Source organism: Filicampus tigris, chromosome 12, assembly GCF_054856515.1.
Source record: "Filicampus tigris isolate MCC_2025a chromosome 12, RoL_Ftig_1.0, whole genome shotgun sequence".
In the NCBI taxonomy this organism is placed as follows: Eukaryota; Metazoa; Chordata; class Actinopteri; order Syngnathiformes; family Syngnathidae; genus Filicampus; species Filicampus tigris.
In genome coordinates, this window is record NC_141228.1 from 16,526,014 (window position 1) to 16,547,527 (window position 21,514).

Sequence of the window (21,514 nt, forward strand, 5' to 3'; positions counted from 1 at the left end):
GTGTATTTCTTTTTAGTTAGATTTTCATGTCATTTTTTTATGTAATATTTTTTTTATTTTTGTGGAAGTCAAATTTTTGGGGGAAAAAGTCCAAACCTTCCTAAGTGTCAGGCAGCAATGTGAATTGTTTTTTTAATCCTAAATTGGACATATAGTACATGTTTTTCACAGGACAGCAACGAACGATAAAAAAAGGAGCATTAAGAGAAAAAAAGTTTGAATTGTTCAACCAAACCATCTTGAAAAAAAAAGTCATATTTACAAGATAAAGTTCAAGAAAAAAGTTGTGGATGTTTGAGAAAAAAGGCATTGTTTTGCAAAAAGAAAGTATTATACTAGTATGTTTTATTATTATGCACCAAAAGAGAAGTGGTATGCTTGTCTGTCTTGTTTTCGCACTTCTAATATGAAAATGTGCACAAATGGATGGGCAAACGGCCACTATTTCCAAGACGACCACTTCACTTGACTTCAGATCCCGTCTCGGAAGAAAGTCGACTTCCCGCGTGTGCGTGGCTTCAATGTAATCCCACAAAGAGAAGCAACAAAAGAAGAGAATAAAGTGTCGGTGCGATAAAACAAACTTTTTAAAGGGGTCACGAGCTATGAGCTATGAGATATGATTGCCGGCGAAATAGCCCGATTGCGCACTGGTGTGGCATTTGGATATCTTTAATTGCGTCGGCGATATCTTTAATTGGCTTTAAGATGTCCTCCACTCAATGCCACTTATCTGCACGCCCAATTAATGCCACTGTCAATTTCATTAGCGCTATCTCACAATAATAGCCTTGAAAGAGATATCAGAGAATGGGTTATTTTTTGACACATCTGACGAGCGATGCCATCTCTGACGGCACATTTCATTAATTTCTCTTCCCCTTCAATTTGGGGCGATTTGGCGGATGATTGGCAGCCCGTGAGCTTGTTAGCGTGTGTACTGCTATCTGATATTTGATTGTATTGACGTTTGGCAGGTAGCGATGCGACGCTTGTGGCTGTTGGGCCTTCTCATCTCAATCAAGTCATTGATTGGATTACCAAAGTCAGCCAGGAGTAAAGTTTTTTCGAATGTTGGCTGTGACAGAGGGAAAAATAAAGGCGGGATTTATACAACACGCTTCCGGATTTTGGCGCCCAAGTTACAATTCTGATTTGCGTCACCTGGGAAACAATTACTGTAAAATTATGTGAATAGCAACCATGAAAAAAAAGCATGCAGTGAAAGAACAAGATTTTCTAAAACGGGATTTTAAAAATACTTTGGAAGACCTTAATACAATACAATAGCAAATATTTAAAAATACAATTAAAGATGGATTTCTACATGTGTCAGTTAAACAGGATATCATCAACACCTTGACGACAACACACTTAAAGACGATACAAAGATCCCATTTGTTAAAAAAAACAAACAACAAAAAACCTTCAAGTTTGAAATTGATTGGCATGTTTTCATACAATATCATCCAATGATTCCCACAATCATGAGCTCCCTCTGCGCCTCAATTACGCCACCGATACCGATTGCGCGGAACGGGAGTCACATTAAACAAAGGAGGGAAGGCTCGTCTCAGGGGAACATGTGGGTGTCGGTGGAATCACGAGAGGGGTAATCACTTCACACGGAGCGCATGTGCGTGTGCGCGTGCGTGTCGACGGAGCCTGTTAGTGGCTGGGGATCACAGGCCATCTCCGGTGAGCTGATGGGAATGCCAAACGTGTCCCGCGGGGCTCCCACTTTTAAACAGCGAGCAGGAAACCTCGCGGAAATCCTCACGCCGCTCCCCTTCCCCACTTTTTATGCTCAAAATTGAAAGAAAAAGAAAATCGGAAGTTATTGTGGCAAAATGATTCTACTTTATTACTTATAGACCAACTGCATTTTTGGGGGGTAGAAATTTCTTTTGTTTTTTTGCTCGGGGATTTTGACAGTGAAATTTTTCTTGCTTCAAAGTGCAACAATTTTATGTATTCTTTTTCGCTTCGCTTGATATTTTCTCATAGTTTTCTCATAGTTTACCAGATTTAAAAGAAATAATTTTGACCGATATATATCTATGAATATATTTAATACTCATTGGTGACACTTTTTTGTTTTTGCAAGTTACAAAATTCGCAATTTTCTTTCTTGAATATAATGAATTTTTTTTTTCCTCGTGACCAAAATGTTCAAATTTTCAAACCTGACAAAAATATGATTTTTTTCCCCCACTTACAAAATTACGATTTATTTTTTGCTTGCTAGTGACAAAATTCTTTTTCTTTTTTACTTACTACTGACAATATTTCCATTTTTTTCTTGTGAGTGACAAAATTTGATTTTTTTTTCTCTCATAAATGAAAATAAAATGCTCATGAGTCCCCAAATTCAGATTTATTTTCCTCATTAGTGCCTATATTTGGGATTTTTTTGTTCACACATGATAATTTTTTTTTTTTATATTAGATGACAAAATGTTGATATTTTTTGGGCTTTTGAATGACAAATATATATTTTTTCATGTCAATGACGAAAATCAAATAGAGGAAGTCCTCAAGTTACGCAGTACTCCTGTATTTTTTGTTCATGGGTCACAAAATTAATATTTTTTAATTTTGTAAATGATAAATTTCCTAATTTTCTGCTCCAAACTTAAGCATTCTCCAGAAACAAAATTGGCTTCAAAAGTGAACAATTCCATTTTTCCAAGTAAGGCTTTTATTGCAAGCGTGTAACTTTTCCACAGCTCCATATGATCACGAAACAAATGTTTTTGCGTGAAGATGTGTTTCACATCAATAATTCGTAGCCACGAGACCCGACGTGATCGTTCTTGCTGAATAATACAATTCCGAGCGCTGCGATTATTTACCCGAAGGACGGACGGCGACCAACCCTTTCCACAATTTCCAAACGGTCGGTGGCGGGCCCATCAAGGAATCATGAAAGACGGCCCGGGCTGTCCCGAGCGTCCCGCGGAATAGAATGGAAGCCTTAATGTCTCCACTTCAAATGTTTCCTGTACAAGCAATGCAAGTGTGACGGGGAGGGCGGGAGCTTCATTTACACATGACTCGCTCTCTTTGCTTTCATTCTCGCCGCTTCAGAAGTGTCTCTTCTCTGCCAAAGTCAAAAAAGAAGAAAAAGAAGAAGAGGAGAAAACCTTTTTTTTGTGCACGTTCCCCGCGAGCTGCCTGGCGATGCTTAGACAATTTAATTGGATAAAAGGCAAAGATTAAAGGGACCCTGACTCTGGGCCATTAATAATTGATTTCTAATGTATCGGCAGTGACAGGGAGACGGCATTGTTTGGGGACGAGAGTAGAGGGCTGTTGAGTGGCAGGAAAGCCTTCTTTTGTTTTTTCTGTGCGTGTTTTTACACACACACTCACAGGCAAAAAAATCTCACACGCGCACACAAACACACACATGGTGATATCAAGGCAGTGAGGGAGCGCACATTCGCGCCTCAATTTGATCTTACATCCTCGCAAATCAAAGACGCGGCGTGTAAAGGAAAAAAAAAAAAAGGCGAGAGCATTCGCACGCACGCAACTTTTTCTTGTGGGAGAGGAAAAACTTTATTTCCAGCCACTTGTGTGAAAATGAAGAACGGCACACTCGCTGGCGCAACCGTTGCGAGCAACCAACAACACCCCAGCCCCCCCCCCGCCCCCCAAAAGGGCACGCAGACGATGTCTGCAGGCAAACTAATGAACAAGGAAGCTGAATGTAACTAACTCCCCAACTAACTCAATCAATCAATAATGACATAAGTCAACATCCACCAAAACAAATGCCTAACCAACCAAACAACCACATGACTAACTAATCAACCAAATAAAATAGGAATTTAAGTATCCCTTCTATCGACAAACCAACAAACCTAACACCTAACCAAATGCCTTACGAACCACCAAACCAAACCAACCGCCTAACCAACCTAACAATAAACGAAACTAACCACCCAATGAACTTAACTAACAACCAGATATCCAATGACAGTCCAAGGTAAAACTAACCTGTCTCACGACGGTCCCATCAAATTAATCAACCAAACTAGCAAACTGAGTATGCGTGAGTAAAACCCATCAAACACTTATCCAATCACCTAAACAATTAACAAACCAACAACCATCAAACCAAAACAACAACCTAACTTAGCAACCACACACCAAGACAATTCCGTAACCAACTAAGAAATAAACTAATAACGTAGGAAATGACATAAGTAACCATCATCAAAACCAAACGAACTACCCATCGACCATCTAATTAACCAACCAAAGAACCGTTGACATAACCTAACCAACAGTTAACCAACCAACCTACCAACCAAATAAACTTGCAAAGCATCACTAAACTAACTAAATTTGTTCCTTTCAGGCTAACAAAAATAAAGATAGGATTTCCAGGCAACACCTTTGACCGTTTTACAATACTTTGCCCAACCGATTAATCCCTATTGACGACATGACTAAGTAACCAACCACTACAACAAATTCCTAACCAACCACCTCGTTAGCCAACCAACCACAAAATTAATGACATAACTATCCACCTAACCAACAGCCTTGACTAACCAATCGCCCATCCAATTAAACCAGCAAACGAAGCATGTGTTTCCATTCATCACTTGGGCTCCACTATTAAAACGAGGCATGACATTCACGGCAACTCCAGTGCAACGCGGCTTCGGTTTCCTGTTTGGCGTCCACGCTGGTTCGCCCTAAAACGCGCTGTGGCCTACGACAGCCCGTCATGGCCGCCTCTCCGCGCTTTGCGTAACCCTGCCTTTAATCTCATTCCCAGTGTCAGCAAACAGCAGACCAACCCATGCCACTCGACATTAGCACTCACCCCGTCGGGGGCTCGCGGTGGGGCAGCGAGTGTAGCTTACATGTTTGAGGAGCAGGTCGGCGTGGAGTCAAGGCAGGGAACAGGTGATTTTATGTATGTGTGTGTAGCATGTGTGTGGAGCGTGTGTGTGTGTGTGTTTCGGGGGGGCGGGGTTGGTATAGCGCCTGTTTTTCCCTGTGTGTGCTTGCGTGCGTGAGCATGCAGATGTCTGCACACTCCCGAGGTCAAACACTCGCTCACAAATGAAATCTAGCAACAACGTGAGCGCCCGGCAGCCTGGCATGCGCTCGCACGCCAGCTGATCTTGCAAGCCTGACTGGAGCTGTCTCAACGAGGCAGGAGCGCCGGCGAGCGCCCCGGCCCGAGGGGGGAGACGATGGGGGGACGGGGAGGGGAAAGTGGGGGCGGTCACCTCGCATGAACCGCTGCCAGAGAGAAAGAGAGAGAGTGAGTGGGGGAGAGAGCGAGCAAGAAGCGCAGACTCGGGTCGCCAAGAAAAGGGAAGAGAAGAGAAGAAAAGAGAAGCGCTGGCACACGGCGGCGCGGGAACTAGAAAGCAGAGCTGATGCTGCGGAGTCCGTCGTCAGGACCAGGGAGATGCAAAGTGGGCGGGGTCATTTTTGTCCCAGAGCAAAACAAACAAAAATCACATTTTGCTGACTTTTTTTTTTTTTTTTCAAAAAAGAAAATTTCAATTTAAGTGATCTGCACCATATGAGTTAAAAGAGTTTAACTAACATGCAAACTAACAAAGTAAATGACTAAGTACTAAACTCACCAACCAACAACCTAAAACAAAGACACCAAACTAACCAACCAATCAGCCAACTCACAAACCTGCAGTAACAATTCTATTCAACAATACATTTGCTGTCTGTCTACTTCCTGGTTCGAGCAGCACACTGATGGATCATGTGTGGCCATTGTGTGTTTTCATGTGGCCTTTTTGCAGTCACGCACGCGCGCGCACGCACGCACACACACTGCATCCTAATCCAGTGTAGGTGGAAGGACACTGATGCCAGGCTTAAGAGGAGAGCTGCCATGTCACCAGACTGATGGCCCCTGATGCCCCCGGCTGCTGGGTGACCTCCTTCCAGCCGCATCATAATAATGCGCGCACACATACACACGCACACACACAAGCACAGCATGACAAAGAGGCAATGCTGTGATTGAGGAAATCCTTAAATAGGAGTAAAAAGAGGAAACAACTAAAGGGCCTGTAAGGAGATTAAAAGCGGGGAGAAGATTTGGAGGCAAAAAGCTAAAAATGATCCCATGGAGAGCCACAAAAAAAAAAAAAAAAGAACATGAAGCATGAACATGAAGCAACTTATGATTTATTATCTCTGTGGTTATGTGTCTGTATACATCTGTATTTTGGGCTGTAGTATTTGAATTTGGAAGTGTGTTCATTCTGGTGATATTTGATGTTTGGTAGGATTAGGGACCATACTCCCCCACTTGTTCAGATTTGGCACGTCTATCCTGAGGAGACCCACAAAAAGTCTCAAATCTGTCATTTTGGTTTGGGGTTGCCATTTTACAGTAAGGGAGAACATGAGGGATATTCCGCAAAATAGTGATTTGCTTGGCTTACCAATGACAAAAATGAAGTCATTTCTAAAAATAACGCAGTGTTTGGAAGATGGTGGATGTGGAAGGTGGTGGTGCAGGGTTTATCCTTTCAGTCTCCTCTGACACCTGTATCTTTCATTTGGATTTGATATCGCCTTGTTCTGACAAGCCAGGCAGCACCTAAAAGCAAACTCCCGAGAGGCTGCTAAGGGCGACCTGCGTCAGATGAGCTGCTGTCTAAAGAAGGGGTCTATTAATACCTTCACCAAATAAGAAGAAAAAGCAAAACTTCCACCTGACCCAATTACCTCAGCTGATCCGCCGTCCGGAGTCTTCCAAGATTCCTCATCAACATTTCATGCGAGGTGTCTCATGAATTATGACGCCTCTTCCGCCTGACATTTCCCGGAAAAACGGCAAAAGGTTTCCCACTTTTTCCACGCTTGTATCGACTCCACTAATTAAAATGAAAGAAAAGTCACACGGAAGCTCGGGAACCTCACTGGAGAGTAACTTTATGTCAATACTGACTGGACATGATGAAAATTATATTTGATTCCATACCGTAAGAAGTCGCCAAGGGGAACAGAAAGGACTTTTCAAACTCACAATGAAACGATTCAAAAGGAAAACTGGACATGATCAACGTTTTCAAATAATGCAGATCCTCTCATCTTTTGAATTATTTGCAGCTTTATGTAACCAAACTAAAGAACTAAGCAAAAAACCAACCGACCGACAAACTACCAAACTAAGCTAACTAGCCAACCACGCCTACCAAGCCAAACAAAACACCCACCTACCACCTAACAGGTCTACCAAACTACCCACCTAAACCAACTAAGTAACTCACTATTACTATATACTAGTCAACCAAAGTAATGAAACACCTAAGAAACTACCTAGCTCACTACTGTCAATACATGTGAATGAAAATTCCGAAGACAGAGAGAAGACGAAGGAATTGTCGTTTCCGCATTAAAACAAAACACAAAGCAAAAGAAATAAAACGCCATCATCACTAATTGTAAATAATGCAGAGCCGCTCATCCTTTTTCAATTATTCAGCTTTTTGTCCTGGTTTTTGCTTGACAGCCGTGTAGCGACGACAACATAACGTACAAATGCCAGGGAATTTGTACAGCCGCTGCTGCGTCTTATTAGATTTGCTTGCACGCTACACACACACACGCGCACGCACACAAACACGCACGCAGAGTACACCTACGCAGCAGCTAAGTGGATTAAACATGACGGATGATGACATTTGTACAAGAGGCTCCTTCAGATTACTCCAATCTAATCTAAGACTCTAAATCAGGGGTCTTCAATCCAGTTCCCCGAGGGCCGGTGTCCTACCTGTTTTCCGTCTGTCCCTGCTGCAACACACACCTGATTCAAATGATCGGGATCGTTATCCAGCTTCTGCAGACCTTTGGTGAATATCTGTAGCCGGGAGGGATGGGAAAACAGGCAGGACACCGGCCCTCGAGGAACAGGATTGAAGACTCCTGCTCTAAATCAAAGATGCTAACACGTTCATTTTTTTTTTTTTGCGCCATGCGCGTTCATTTTCAGGTTTTTCCCCAGATCAAGATGAGTACTTGACCACACTCATGAAACGCAGACTGGCCAATCACAGCACAGAGATCATTCATTAAATTCTTTTTTTTTTTTTTTGTTAGCTCAAAATGCTAACGCTATAGATAAAGTTTTGGGTGTCGGCAGTCATTTGTTAGCTTGTTAGTCAAAATATTAAATCATATTAATTCATGCTTCATTTGCATTTGTTTTAGCGTAAGCCTCACTTATGCGACCAAAACATTTAGCTATGATGAATCTCATATTGTTTATTATAATACAGATGTATTTATTCCTTCCAAATGGGAGGAGGACCTTGAAAAAATAATCACATATTCAAATACGATATTGAGGGGGGAAAATATATAAATTAGATAATTTTTCAAAATCAGCCAGCCTTAATTTATAGTTATTAGTACAGTTATAGAGGAGAGTGGGCAGGCCTTTTTAAGTCTGCCTTGAGGATCTCTCATAGCAGGCCTATAACATTAATTCAATTCAACAAAGCCCCGGTGGACCAATGAGACGTCGCCGTTTCAACTTCATCAAAGACCCTGGCGATAGCGGTGGAACTTTGCTCGGGAAAGACAACGATTCGGTCCAGATCACGGCCTACTTTGATTAATCTCGTTAATTACTCGCCCCGGGGTCTCGGCGACCGAGAGCCCCCCGTCAGAACCCCCCCAGCCCCCAACCCCCATTCCCACTCTTAAAACAAAGTGTGCAGAGGCTTATGCGCTATTACATTCTTTGTAATTACAAAAGTCTCATGCTCTGAGACTGGCTCCGGAAAACATGGCAGATTTAAGTGATGGATCTTAAGGTTGCTGTGGTGACTGAAGGAAGAAGAGGCGTGGGGGGCTTGTTAGCGGGGGTCTCTCTGTGGACGGCCAACCGACTCTGCTAATGAGTTCCTGCACTCACCTCAGCCAGGCCTTAATCTTTTCCCGATCCTGGTTTACAGAGGTTCATGAAGCATGAGATGGAGTGTAGTGGCTATCGTGGCGAGTTATCAAACTTCGCCATCGCCGGTGACGTAAAACGCAAACTCCGGGATTGAATTTTCAAAACTGTAGGGATAAGCGTTTCCTATTTTTTACTGACCTTTAGAAATCTGCGTAAAACGAACCACAAACTTCTAACCAAAATGGTAGCCTCCGAGTCGAGACTTTTTTTCGTAGGTCTCCTCACGTCAGACAAGGCTATTCAATTTCATTTTGGTCAGGGAATTCGTCTTCAGGGACTGATTTTTCAAAATGTGGGAGTTAGAATTTCAATTTTTCTTCTATCCCCGTGGAAAGGAGCCTAAAATTACTGCTTCGACCTAAATTGGCAGACATCCTGTGTCGTTTTTTGCAATGTCTTATCGAGACTTTCTTGTGGGTCTACTCGTGACAGACAGATTTTAAATTGTCTTCAAAGGAAAACCGTGTCTTTGTGAGCTACATTTTCAAAATTGTGGAGTTAGAGCCGGTTTTTCTAAAACACAACATTGCTGAACTGTCTGGCAGGCAAAGCTAACCGGCTACCTCGGCTGACATGCGACCCATCCGTCAACTCACATGTCCGCACGCCACCCAAAAAAATTGAGGCCAGCGAGGCTTTGAGGGTCTTTGAGGGTCATTTCTCTGCTGTGCTTAAGCCAGGCAGGCAATTAAGGTCTTCGTCATCATAGCCTCTCTAAGCAGAAGCAGTTTAAATACATGTCCCCGGCAGCGCTAATATCATAATACACCTACACGCCACCGCCGCAGCCAGCCATCTAATGGGCACGTGAGGCGACGCCAGCCTACCCGCCCCGCCACCCCCGAGGGGGATTAAAGGCTCCAGAGGGGAGAGAGGGCGGGAAAATATCAGCCACGTATAAATGCGGAGAATCCTCGTTCAATCCCCGAAAGAGTATTAACGTTTAATCCTGGCAGTTATATTTTTATTTATGAAAATGAGAGCTAAATTAATTATCAAACACCTCAGAGGAAAATGGAAAAAAATCCCCACCCAAAGAAAAAGAAAATAGTGTGCAATAGAAAAGAACAAATATTACACAAAATCAATCAATAAATAAAGTCCAAACAGCATGCTTGGGAAAATGTGGTCTTTCCATCTAATTACAGTAGATCGTTCCTGGCAAGTTATTCATGATATTCGCGACTTTGCACAATTGAAATAAACCGAATGACTAGAAATAATCAGGCAACAGAAAATTATTTCATACACCATGTAGACGTGGAATTCAATGAATTCCAAGTTGCCAGTTGGTCATGATAACGGCAACCCTCCACAAAAAAAAAAAAAAAAAAATCTACGCAAAAATAAAAAAGTCCAGGTCACACCCAGACGGATGCACAATAGAAATAAACAGAATAACTAGAAATAAAGCACAAATAACAAATAAAGTCAAATAAAAAGTTCATGGCACAGTTGGTCGCGTGCTTGTGTCATATGATGACTACCGCTACCTGGCACAATAGAAATTGATAAAAGTGAAAATAATCCAGAACAAAACTAACTAAACACTTACCAAAATATTCCTCGGATGGAGGGTGGTCCATGTCAAAGAGCATTTTTTTGGTCAGGCGCTCCAGCTCGTCCTCGGGGTGAGCGGCGGGTGGTCCGCCGCCTCCTCCGCTCTGAAGGAAACACAAACAAACATAAAGTTGAAAATAAATGAATACAAATAAAAAGTGCTGAGTCATGAAATAACAGTCGTGACCTGCGTCGATTTCCACCTGGCTGCTGAGCATCACCTGTGGTCTGTTTGTGGTTGCGGGGGAGTAAATGAGCAAAATTGAAAGGCTTGAATTAACGCACTCAGGTATGCGCACGCACACCATGTTAATGAAACACCGCCTGAAGGTCAAAGTCGGCGAGTGCGATTTGCATGCATGCGGGTGCTGCTGTTGGTGTGTCTCCCCCTCCCGCGAGAGTGCTGACCCTGGATCAGGCCCCGGCGGTGCGCTACAAGGAGGTCGCTCACGTCCTGCCGTGGAACAAAGGCCGACCCTGACTCATCCTTGCATTGGGCCCAAAAAAAAGAATAAAAAAAAAAAAGAATACAAAAAAAATAAATAAATTCTTGAGCTGTTCATTTGTGTCAGGACGTATTCACACGAGGCAATCTGTGCAGTACTAAAAGCCTGGCGCGTGCTATCACCTTGCACAATAGAAATAAACCCAACGACAAGAAATAATCGACAGAAAATCTATGTAGCATACAAATACTGTAATAACTTTGTTCCTCGCCATTTACAGTACAGTGGAACCTTAGTTTTCGCGAAGAATCCGTTCCACAAAGTCTGACTAAAATCTAATCTAATCCCTTGCAGTTATTCATGACAACTGCCACCTTGCACGATAGAAATTAACAGACTAGAAATAGAGTGTATGGATAGATACAATACATAGTTTTAAAAAAAAAGCCCCATTTTTGTCTGACATTTCCACCCGTGCTTATCTTGTGCCATCACAGGTGTCCTTTGTTCAGCGTTGCTCAACTGGCCTTTTTTTTTTTTTTCTGTCTTTCTTTCTTTGCATTTCTGACCTTCGCCACGTAGATCTTATGCCGGCTTTGATTTTCAATAACACACCTCGGGTTGACGTCTATCGTGACCTTTGAGTTGTTCCTCCTAATTGACACGTTTGGGAGCGGCGGGAAGGTTCCGACTCAATTCAATCCCAGATCAGACCAGTCGATGCGGATCGAGCGGAAGGTCTTTTGCTTTTCTAACGATAACGACGTGCAAAGACCCTCCCTCGTTTTATGTGTCCAAGTCTTGGGTAGTATCTATTTGGACAAGAGCCAGAGACAGCAACTAGTAGTGTGATGTTAGCATTTTGGCTAATGGATATTGGATTATGGATAATACAAGTACACCGGATCTTTGCCGAATTCAAAAGACGATGCAGACAAACCAGTGACCAGTTACTCATGACAACCACCACACCGAATAACAGAAATTAACAGAGTGGCTCGATATGATCCAGATTAAAAGTCCACCACATACTCACAAATACTGTAATGTGATCTTCCCTCAGCCGTTAAATAATGTTAAACAACCTTGCGCAATAGAAATGAACAGAAAAAAAACAGAAATAATCCACGGAGTAAAAAAAAATAAAACCACGGCAGACTTTTTTCATAGACGAGTAAATTGAGCTTGGTCACAAAACGAATTAAACTTGTCGCAAGTAGGGCTGCACATATCGACTATATTAATAATTTGAAAAAAGTATTGTACATATTTCCCCATCCATTAATCAGAAAAAAAATCATTTCTAAACAATAATGGTCACGTAAAGTGCAGGCAGTGGGCTCGTTAAGCCTATTTTGGGGAGTTAAGCTCCCCTAAAATTTGGTTGGTAAGTGATTTGGTTGCATTTTAATGTTTTTTTTTTTAAATAAAATGTACCAAATGTTCAATAGAAAGGCACCAGAAATGTATTTTAAATAAATATCCACCTAATTCATAATTATTCTCTTAAATATGATCATAAATCTGTGGGTTTCCCCCTTTTCCTCAGGACGCCCCTCGCCTTACGTCATTATCCAATCCATTCCACTTAATCAAATCCAGTTCATGGTTTTCCCCGCGACCTTGCTTGCAGCTGTTTCTCATTTATACACAGTATGCCAACGTAAGATGGCCGCAGGTGGCTTCTCCCTACGGCCATTGATAGTCCAGCCATATATAATTCCGTGCCCTAACTACACTATTGTTTGACTAATTAGCAAACAGGGCGATTCAAAGCAAGAAAGGGAGGTAAAGAATGTGAAGGATGGAGGTTTTTCAAGATAGCAAGTCTTCATTATTGCAGGTAGTAACAATTAGTAAGTTCCCGCCTCAATGTCATCGAATCATTTGTGATGCAGACTGTCTCGGAATGATATGTAACTCAATGCGGTTATGAAATATGAAACATTTCTGGCAAGGTGCATCAGATAAGACTTGTATTATTTAAAACTTGATTTAGGAAAGTAATTATTATAAAGTGGAGAGAGCCAAGGGAGAAAACCAAATGAGCTTGTCGCCGATATTTTCAATAGTGCCACTTTAATATTACCTTTGTTATTGAATTAAAACATCATTGAGGAATGTTTTTCTTGAATCAATTAGGCACATATGCACCAAAACATAATCTCTGCTAGAAAAGTAACAGTTATTGTGCCGTGAACCAAAGTTATTAAAGTTGAATGTGATTCGCCTCATGCACACAGTCACAATCGTGTAATTGAGTGATTTACCACCCTTGAAAACTGACGACATTCTTTGATGCTTCCACCCACCATTTGATTACATTATTAACTCCCAGAAGGTACATTTTTCTGTCATTTTTTTCCTGATTTTGCTTTGACCATTTTTTTTGAATGGAATTATTCGAGTTATTCGAATAATCACCGCAGCCCTATTGTGATTCAAGATACCACTGTACAGCGTTTGTGAGAGTCAAAGTGTGGTATTTTGTAAATAATACACAGATTTGAAGGGAGGCAAATTGGAGTACGTCGACTTAACCTCAAAGGAAGTGTATGTCAGGACCTATTAAGGACTCTGGTCTTGGTTTTTTTTTAAAGGCACAGTGAGATCTTACGTAGGTAATCTGAGCTGCACATCAAACGTGCAGCGGAAAAATGCAGCGATTACCCCAAACAGACTTTTTGACTTGAAGCTGGGTTTATATACCTGATCTGCTCGTTTGACAGCCCGCAGCGATGCGGTGGCAGAGTTTAAAGCGCCTTGTTAGGCTTCTCTTTTGTGACAGCACCCCAGACTTTTTCACTTGAATAAAAAAGAAATTGCTTTGCCGCCGCACGCTTTTGTGATGCCGCCGCACTTCCCGACGAGCATTTTTTTTCCCCCTTCACCAGCGACAATAGAAATCATCGACGCTCTTTTTTTTTTTTTTTTTTTGACTTCCATCTGTCTCAATGCAATCATTTGTTTGCCTCGGCCCCTCGGGACACTAACTTACATTTACCTTTGTGCTTTAAAAGCAGCAGACATTCTTTCCTCCCGTGTGCACAATGAGACACAATGGATACCAGGTAGCCAGATAATCCAAACTTTGTCGCCGTGATTCACAGATGCACAATTAAGAAAACTCAAATATTTGTATCTTAGCGTCAACAATCTGCCTGCTATACGTGGTTGAAATTTCGAAGTAACTGGACAAAATGTCTACCGCTATTTAGCCTTTGAACAGCTCCTAGAAATGACCAATAATGACCCTAAAATCAAATAAAATTCAATTTAAAATGGCAGACTTCCATCTCAAGACCTTGAAATAACGGGGAAAAAAAATCTAGTTTTTGAAATAGTATATGATGATGACAGGGCATCAAATTTAGCGTTTTATACTTCTTTCTCTAGAAAAGAGGAAATGCTGAATAACTTCCCTGTTCGTACACGAAAAAAATTTCCCAATTTCACATTCATACATCACGGGCTGAAGACATCTATGACACAGACAATATGAGCTTTCGATATACATACAGCATGGCGCCACCTAGTGGCGAAAAGAAATGCCATCTTGTCAACTTGTGGTGTCACATAACACCACACATTATGTTTAATTCTACCCAAACGCCACAGACCTATCAACACCCATAATACACACACATACACAATACACACACACACCCACACACCCGCACACACACGCGCCGCACAACAAGCGAGTGTGTGACTGATCCCAGCAATCCTTTCATTGTTTGGGTGAAAGCGAGTCGCCTAAGCTATAGTAATCACTCATTTAGCGGCGCCACACGACAACAAATTACTTATTTTTTCTAAAGTCACTCCAATCCAATAAAACATTTCCATCCCACGTGAATCCCAACAGACAAACATTGCGGTCCATTTGCCCTGCTCTTCTTTTTTTTTTGCTTATTGCCGCTACGCTAATAATAAAATTCTCCACTTCCATCTTCCGATAATTCCATTGTCTCGTCTGAAAAGATTGTTGAAGCTGCAGAAAACCTATATTAGATTATGCGGTAATGCCTTACACGAGACAGTAATATATTACATTATACAGTAATATATGACAGTACACTGTCACTTTTCTTAGTTTGCTTTATTTTTTTGGTACGCAAGACTACCAGCGATGTCCTTAAAAAAAAAGAGAAAAAGTCTAATGATAACCATAGAACTGTCAAACATCTGTCTAGTACACACGGTTCCAAAAAATGTGTCTATAAATTTTGTAATGAAAATGATAAAACTGAGTCTAAAATGGCAGCAACTGAACAAAAACCTCAAGGTCGTGTTTACCTTTTAACAACTCATAGAAATAACTAAACTGAGCCTAAAATGGTCACTTCCAACCAAAATGGCAGACTTTCTGTATCTTTTCAGGCATGCCTTCTTGAGACTTTTTTTGTGGGTTTACTCATGATGGCCATGTTTGCCAAATATCATGTTTGAATAAAACAGCTTTGGGGCAGAATTTTCAAAATTGTGGCATTATTACTATTTTGTTTACATTTCATCAAACTTTGCTTTCAAGCTGTGCCAACACGCAAGTGCAAAAACTCAAATTGTTCCCAATGTAGCGTTGCCCATCTGTCTAGTGCAAATTTTGAAGCACTGAGACAAATTATCAGGGACAATTTGATTTTGAAGGAACCCAAACCCAGGAAATAGCCAAATTGACCTAAAATGGTTCAAACCAAAATGGCAGATTTCCTGTCTCATTTCAGATCTGTCTTCCTCAGATTTGTAGTAGGTCTTCTCATGATAGACTAGCCCACCAAATTTAATGGCATTAACTCAAACTGGCTCCAGGGGCTGAATTTTCAAATTACACAGTGGCAAAAACTCAAATATTTCTGAATTAAACAGTATATTCCATACAAAAAAAAAGCAAATGTCTGACTTTCTGTGTTTTTTCAGGCATGGCTTCTTGAGACTTTTTTGCAAGTCTCCTCATAACAGACAAAGCCACCAAATTTGTCAACAAATCGAACAGGCTTTGGGGGCTGGATGTTCAAAATACACAATGACAAAATCCAAAATATTTGGTCTGACTCATATATGAGTTTCAAATTTGGAAGCGATTGGTCAAAAACTAAAGAACATGTTCACCTTCGAAGGACCCATTGAAAAATCAAAATGGAGTCTAAAATGCTTAATAGTTTAGCAGTTTGCTATGAAACCAGAAGAAAAAAACACGGCTGTGTTTGTGTGTGTCTGTATGTGCTCTCCAACATGAAGACATTTGTTTTGTTTTTGTTTTTGTTCGGGGCGACAAACTCGTGCCTTTTGCAAGCCGCCACTTGAGTGACATTGGAGACGACGGCTCTCAAATGTCAGTCGGCGACTGACGACGTCTGTCAAGTGGCACGAAGCGCTGCTGATGGGAGCGTGACACGACCTACCCATGTCCCGCCCACCATCGCAGCACTTCTGTATCTTCCGACGAACATCCAAATACAGTACATCATTCTAATCAACCTTAACTAAATGGAATTAGATGCAAGTCATGCCAGAATTGGAGGACATTTTCTTTACACACACCCATGAAAATCCAATAATCCATGCATAAAAAATAAAAAAATGCACTTATTGTGTAAATAATAGTTTTCCTGAGACAAAATATAAGAGTAGCTGTTTTAAAAGTGAGTCCTAGATGATATTCAATAGCTAAATAGTTGTGTCTCTCAACATACTATATTACGCAACCCGTACTGTACGTTACCAAAACAATCCAAGCAATTAGAGGAAGAGGGAAACAAAAGTGAGCGACATGACTCGGCAGAAATCAAGCTAATTGCTCTGACAATGGGTAGACCACAAGTAAGTCCCATCTTCGTTGCACAAACGCTCCTTCCACGCTGCCTGGAAATTCAGAAACCTTTGTCACGCCAAATTGACCCTAAAATGACCACCTTCAACCAAAATGGCAGACTTACTGTGTCATTTCAGGCATGCATTCTTGAGTTATTTGTGGTCTACTCGTGATAGACATGCCCACCAAAAGCATAAGTGAAATGGGCTTTTGGCTGTTTATTACAGCTTTCTGTTTCATAGCAGGTAATCAAACTTTGCTTCCAAGCTCCCTATAATAATCCCTTGGAAGTAGCGTAACATGGGCAGCTATGCTACTCCTTAGCTTCATCCAATCTAACTAGTTTCTTGATGAAACGCAGAGACGGCATCATGACTGACGATTGTGTCCAGTAGACGTCGACATGTAGTCGCTCCACAATGTCATGTGCTTCCATGTTGGTTTCGAGGGAAATTTGCTTCGTCATGTTCCCCTGCTAGCTGCATGTTTAATCTTTTTTTATACGCCAACACGTATTTTCATAATCCTGTTTGACGAATTTGCTGATTGCCAATATGATGCATTATGATTTTATTAATATTACATTTTTCCTCCAGAGGAAGCCTTGCAGCCCAAGGCCACCTTCCGCCTCATGAGGAGGAGCACACATAAGTCTAAATGTTCCCCAAACAAAATAGGTCATTCTCTTTCAGCTCCAATTAAATGCTGAGGGGTGCAGAGTGGGGGCGGACGGGGGAGGAGAAAATATAGAAATATAACTCTAGAGCAGCTGTGTACCGTAATTAAAAATTAAGGCTCAAGCCATAACGGACGCGTGTTCCCGTGCAGACGGGATTCCCGCAAAGAGACAACGTGTAATGTATGCGAGCCAGCGAGAGGGAATGGCTTTCTTTTTCTTTTTACGTTTGTAAGATTGTGCGTGAGTACAAAAGTAGGTCATGTGTTTGGAAGTGACACATGCGCCTGCAAACAGATATTTGAAAATCTGTTGAGTGCAGAGAGGGGCCGCCACCAGCAATCTGGAGGGGCGGAAAAAAAGAATTAAAAAGGCAAACAACATAACAACAACTGACGGGTTGGTTGTTGGGACAGAGGGGAATTTATTTGAGGTGTCTTTATCGTGTAGAGTTAATGACATTATAATTTTGTACTAATGTATTGATTTATATATAATATATATAATATAATAATATATTTTTGTGTTTATTTTCAAGATTTAAAGTGGACGTACTGGAGATTCCTGCACCTTTCTAGTAATGTTGTTCTATCAAATATTCTGTCTTTATATTTTTTTAATCTCAATATATTAATTTATCAATATTTTTGTATTTTCACTAAGCAAAAATATAAATCCAAAACTTGAGTTTTTGTTACCATTTTTCATGAGCTGAACTCAATGACTTTTCTAAGCAGAGAAAATTTCTGTGAAATATTCTTTAGAAATTTAAATTCATGCTCATGGGCACCTCTCCTTTGCCGACATAATCCAGCCACCTGACGGATGTGGCATGATTCGACAGTATGATTATTACAGTATATCATAACACATTATTACACTTTGTAATGGATATGAGTAAAATCTATTTTTCTTAAACAACTGAATCCATTTTTTTTCAAATAAAAGAAGATTTTAAAATGTTTTTTTTTAACAAATTAAATGTACCTTTACTCATGTGCAAATATTTTTTTTAATGTAGTTTTTTACACATTTGCCCAATGCTGTTCATTCTTTCATCAACGATACTGACTTTCGAATATTTTGACCTCATGTCGTGAAATAAAGAAACCGAAATATTACAAACTCTGTATTGCCACGTTGGATTATCAACAGTTCTTAACTTTTTGCTTTTTTTTGGTTTTGTTTTACACTTTAGGACACTGTGGTATAAAACGAGCCAGTAGGGGCCGCTGTTTCTGTGGTCAAGTGATGGGAGCCAGCAGCCACTACTGCCCCTACTGAGTGCACCTACAAAATAACCAGTGAGAATAGTAAGATACACAACACAATATCAGTATGAGGTGGCAATACTGTAACGCTGTAAGGTATGTATTTGGCTTGCAGAAGAGAGCGAGAGGCATTTTCCACCGAGCTGCATTCCCGACTGCAGCTATCGATTTGAGGTCGTTATTTAGCGGCCGCACCGTTTGTCTGGGAGCGGGCGAGCGAGCAATCGCTTATTTACGAGCATGTGTGTGACAAACTGATCTACGTCGGCTGACCACCGACCGAGTCAACTCGGTTCTTTACTTCACATGGAGGCCAGGGAGAGGATTTAATGGGCAATTTAAAATCTGCAAAAATCTGAAAAAATAAAAAATTAAAATAAAATCTGCCCCATTTTCGCGGGCTTATTTTTCTATTTTACACTGTAATTTACTCAGTGACAATCAAAATAGCCTTACCGGTCAGGATTTTTTATTTTATTTTATTTTTTTAAACGTCATACTTTTTAATCGTATTATTTGGCATGGCTGTCTGGTTAGGACAAAAAAAAAAATTTATACTGTTCTTATTATTTCCCAAATTTCTCAATTCAATTTCCAATTGAAATTTACCCCAAAACCTATGGAAAATGTTCCACGCTTTTTCAACTCTACTTCTAACAGTGCGTAACATGGCCGACCTTCTGGTGGACATTAGCCGCCAGTCGGGATTGTGAAATAATAATCCGCTGCTGTCAAAACTGCCGTCACTCAAGCTCAGCCGGCAATAACACGAGTCGTCATCCCGCTTAGCCTTAGCGTTCCCATTTCGGGGAGTGGAAGGGATTCGTGGAAATTGGTCGTTTATTTTTCACGCAGTGATGGAGAAAAAAAATGTAAAGATTTGGGTGTTGAACTTGTCATAACCTTCTGTGAATATTCACATGGTGATGCTTTAATGAAGACATCCATCACAGAGCATCCCAATATTCCGTCACTCAATCAAGCTAATGGACGAACTTCTTTAGTGTGGCTTTAATCTAAAACGGCATTTAAAGAGATGGTGGCGGTCAATTCATATCGCCATTTGCCAAGGTTACCAACAAGTCACCACATGATTAGGGAGCAAATGTTTTCATAACGTTGCAAATTTTAATTATCGGCAGTACCGTATTTAGCAGATCTGAGACGAGTTGTCAAAGAGAAAGAAAAAAGATGAGAAGCGTGACAAGAAAATGAAGGGAAAGATGAAGATGAGGTCTTGCGAAACATGGATGGATTTTATTGTTGTACATTTCAGAATTTTCTAGTTAATTTTTGTTGTCTGATTTGTTTCTAGGACTTGAGTAATTAGTCTAATATTTGTGTATTTTTATCAAATATTTTTTGCACTTTTTGTCTAGTATCAGTATTGTTCTCAAATATAAAAACATTTTTTTATTTTATGTATTTTTTAATGTATTCTGCCACTCTTTAGTGTATTTTTCATCTAATATTCATTATGCTTAATATTTTTCTAATTTTGTCATCATTGCATTGTTACTGTATTTTTCAAATATTTCTGTATTCTGTATTATATTGTTGTATATTTTGTGAACTATTGTTTCATTTACTGTTATTTTATTCAAATTTCAAATTTATGTATTCTTTCATGTACTATTTATATTATTTTAATTGTCATATTTATGAGGTAATTTTTTTATTGTAAATGTTAAATTGTGTTTTTCCTTAATAGTTTTGAATTTGTGGCATCATACCTTTGTATTATTGTTGACTTATTTCTTGCATTTTGAGGATTTTCATATTTCTAATTTACGTATTTTACATCTAATATTTGTTTTGTATTACAGTATTAGCGTTGTTCTTTAGTACGTTCCTAGTATTTCTGTATTGCTTTAATATTTTTGTTTTGTCAAAAATCTATTTAAATTCAATTTAATTGTATTATTTTTCTTTATATTTTTGCTATAGCTAGTGAAAAAAATTCTAAATGTTTGCTAATAGTTGCGCAATCTTATCTAGTCTAATCGTTGTGTTTTAAGTTTTATTTTTAGAACATTAAATCTTTGCCTTTAACATTAAGACTTATGAATTGGAAGTAATTATCTAATTTTGACACTTGATATTGCAGTATGGATAAGTCTGACTTTCAATCTTGCTTATGGGGGAATAGCTATATAACCTAGCATCCTTGACAGAGGTAACACACAGCAGAAAGACCTTAGAGAGTGAAGTCTAAATATATACAACACGCTCATTTGCTTTTATAGCATTTAATTAATTCTTTCCTTTTCTTTTATGTGGCATCAAAGGCAAACAAACGTACTAAACGTCACCTTTTGTGTTTTGGCGCCAAACTGGGACGTCGGGCGAGTGAGCTTTCAAGTAAAAAATGTAGATTTTCTTGTTTTTGAACAAATATAATTAGGCTTGCGCGTCTAATTTGTGTTTAGTAAAACACGTACGGTCCTTGATGAACGTCTCCCGCAGGACGGCGGAGGCGCTTTGTATGTGAACAAGAATCCTTGAATTAAAGGAGAACTCCAGGGCCTTCCACTTTCCAGAGATGTTGTTCACATTACAGCAAGTTTTTCTCTGCGGCATACGACTATACTTGACAATTCTCAGCACACAGACGCACGGTACTATTAAAAGCTCTGTTGGCAACGGTCTACATGCTGCAAACAAGTTGCTTTGTAATTAAATAAAAATACATTTTAAAAAATCTAAATTAAAAATGGATTGATTGTTTTTTTCCTTTATATACACATTCATACACATATTAAGTATAATATGAAA

General features: G+C 40.1%; 1 protein-coding gene across 6 annotated transcripts in view; it reads right to left on the reverse strand.

The window, feature by feature from the left end:
* Positions 1 to 21,514, reverse strand: part of lpp (LIM domain containing preferred translocation partner in lipoma) — a 116,172-nt gene that overhangs the window by 22,718 nt on the left and 71,940 nt on the right. For all 6 annotated transcript variants that reach the window (XM_086046237.1, XM_086046233.1, XM_086046235.1 and 3 more), the window contains one exon: positions 10,527 to 10,635. In XM_086046237.1, the coding sequence (XP_085902363.1) occupies positions 10,527 to 10,635 (109 nt within the window). The remainder of the gene's footprint in view (positions 1 to 10,526; positions 10,636 to 21,514) is intronic.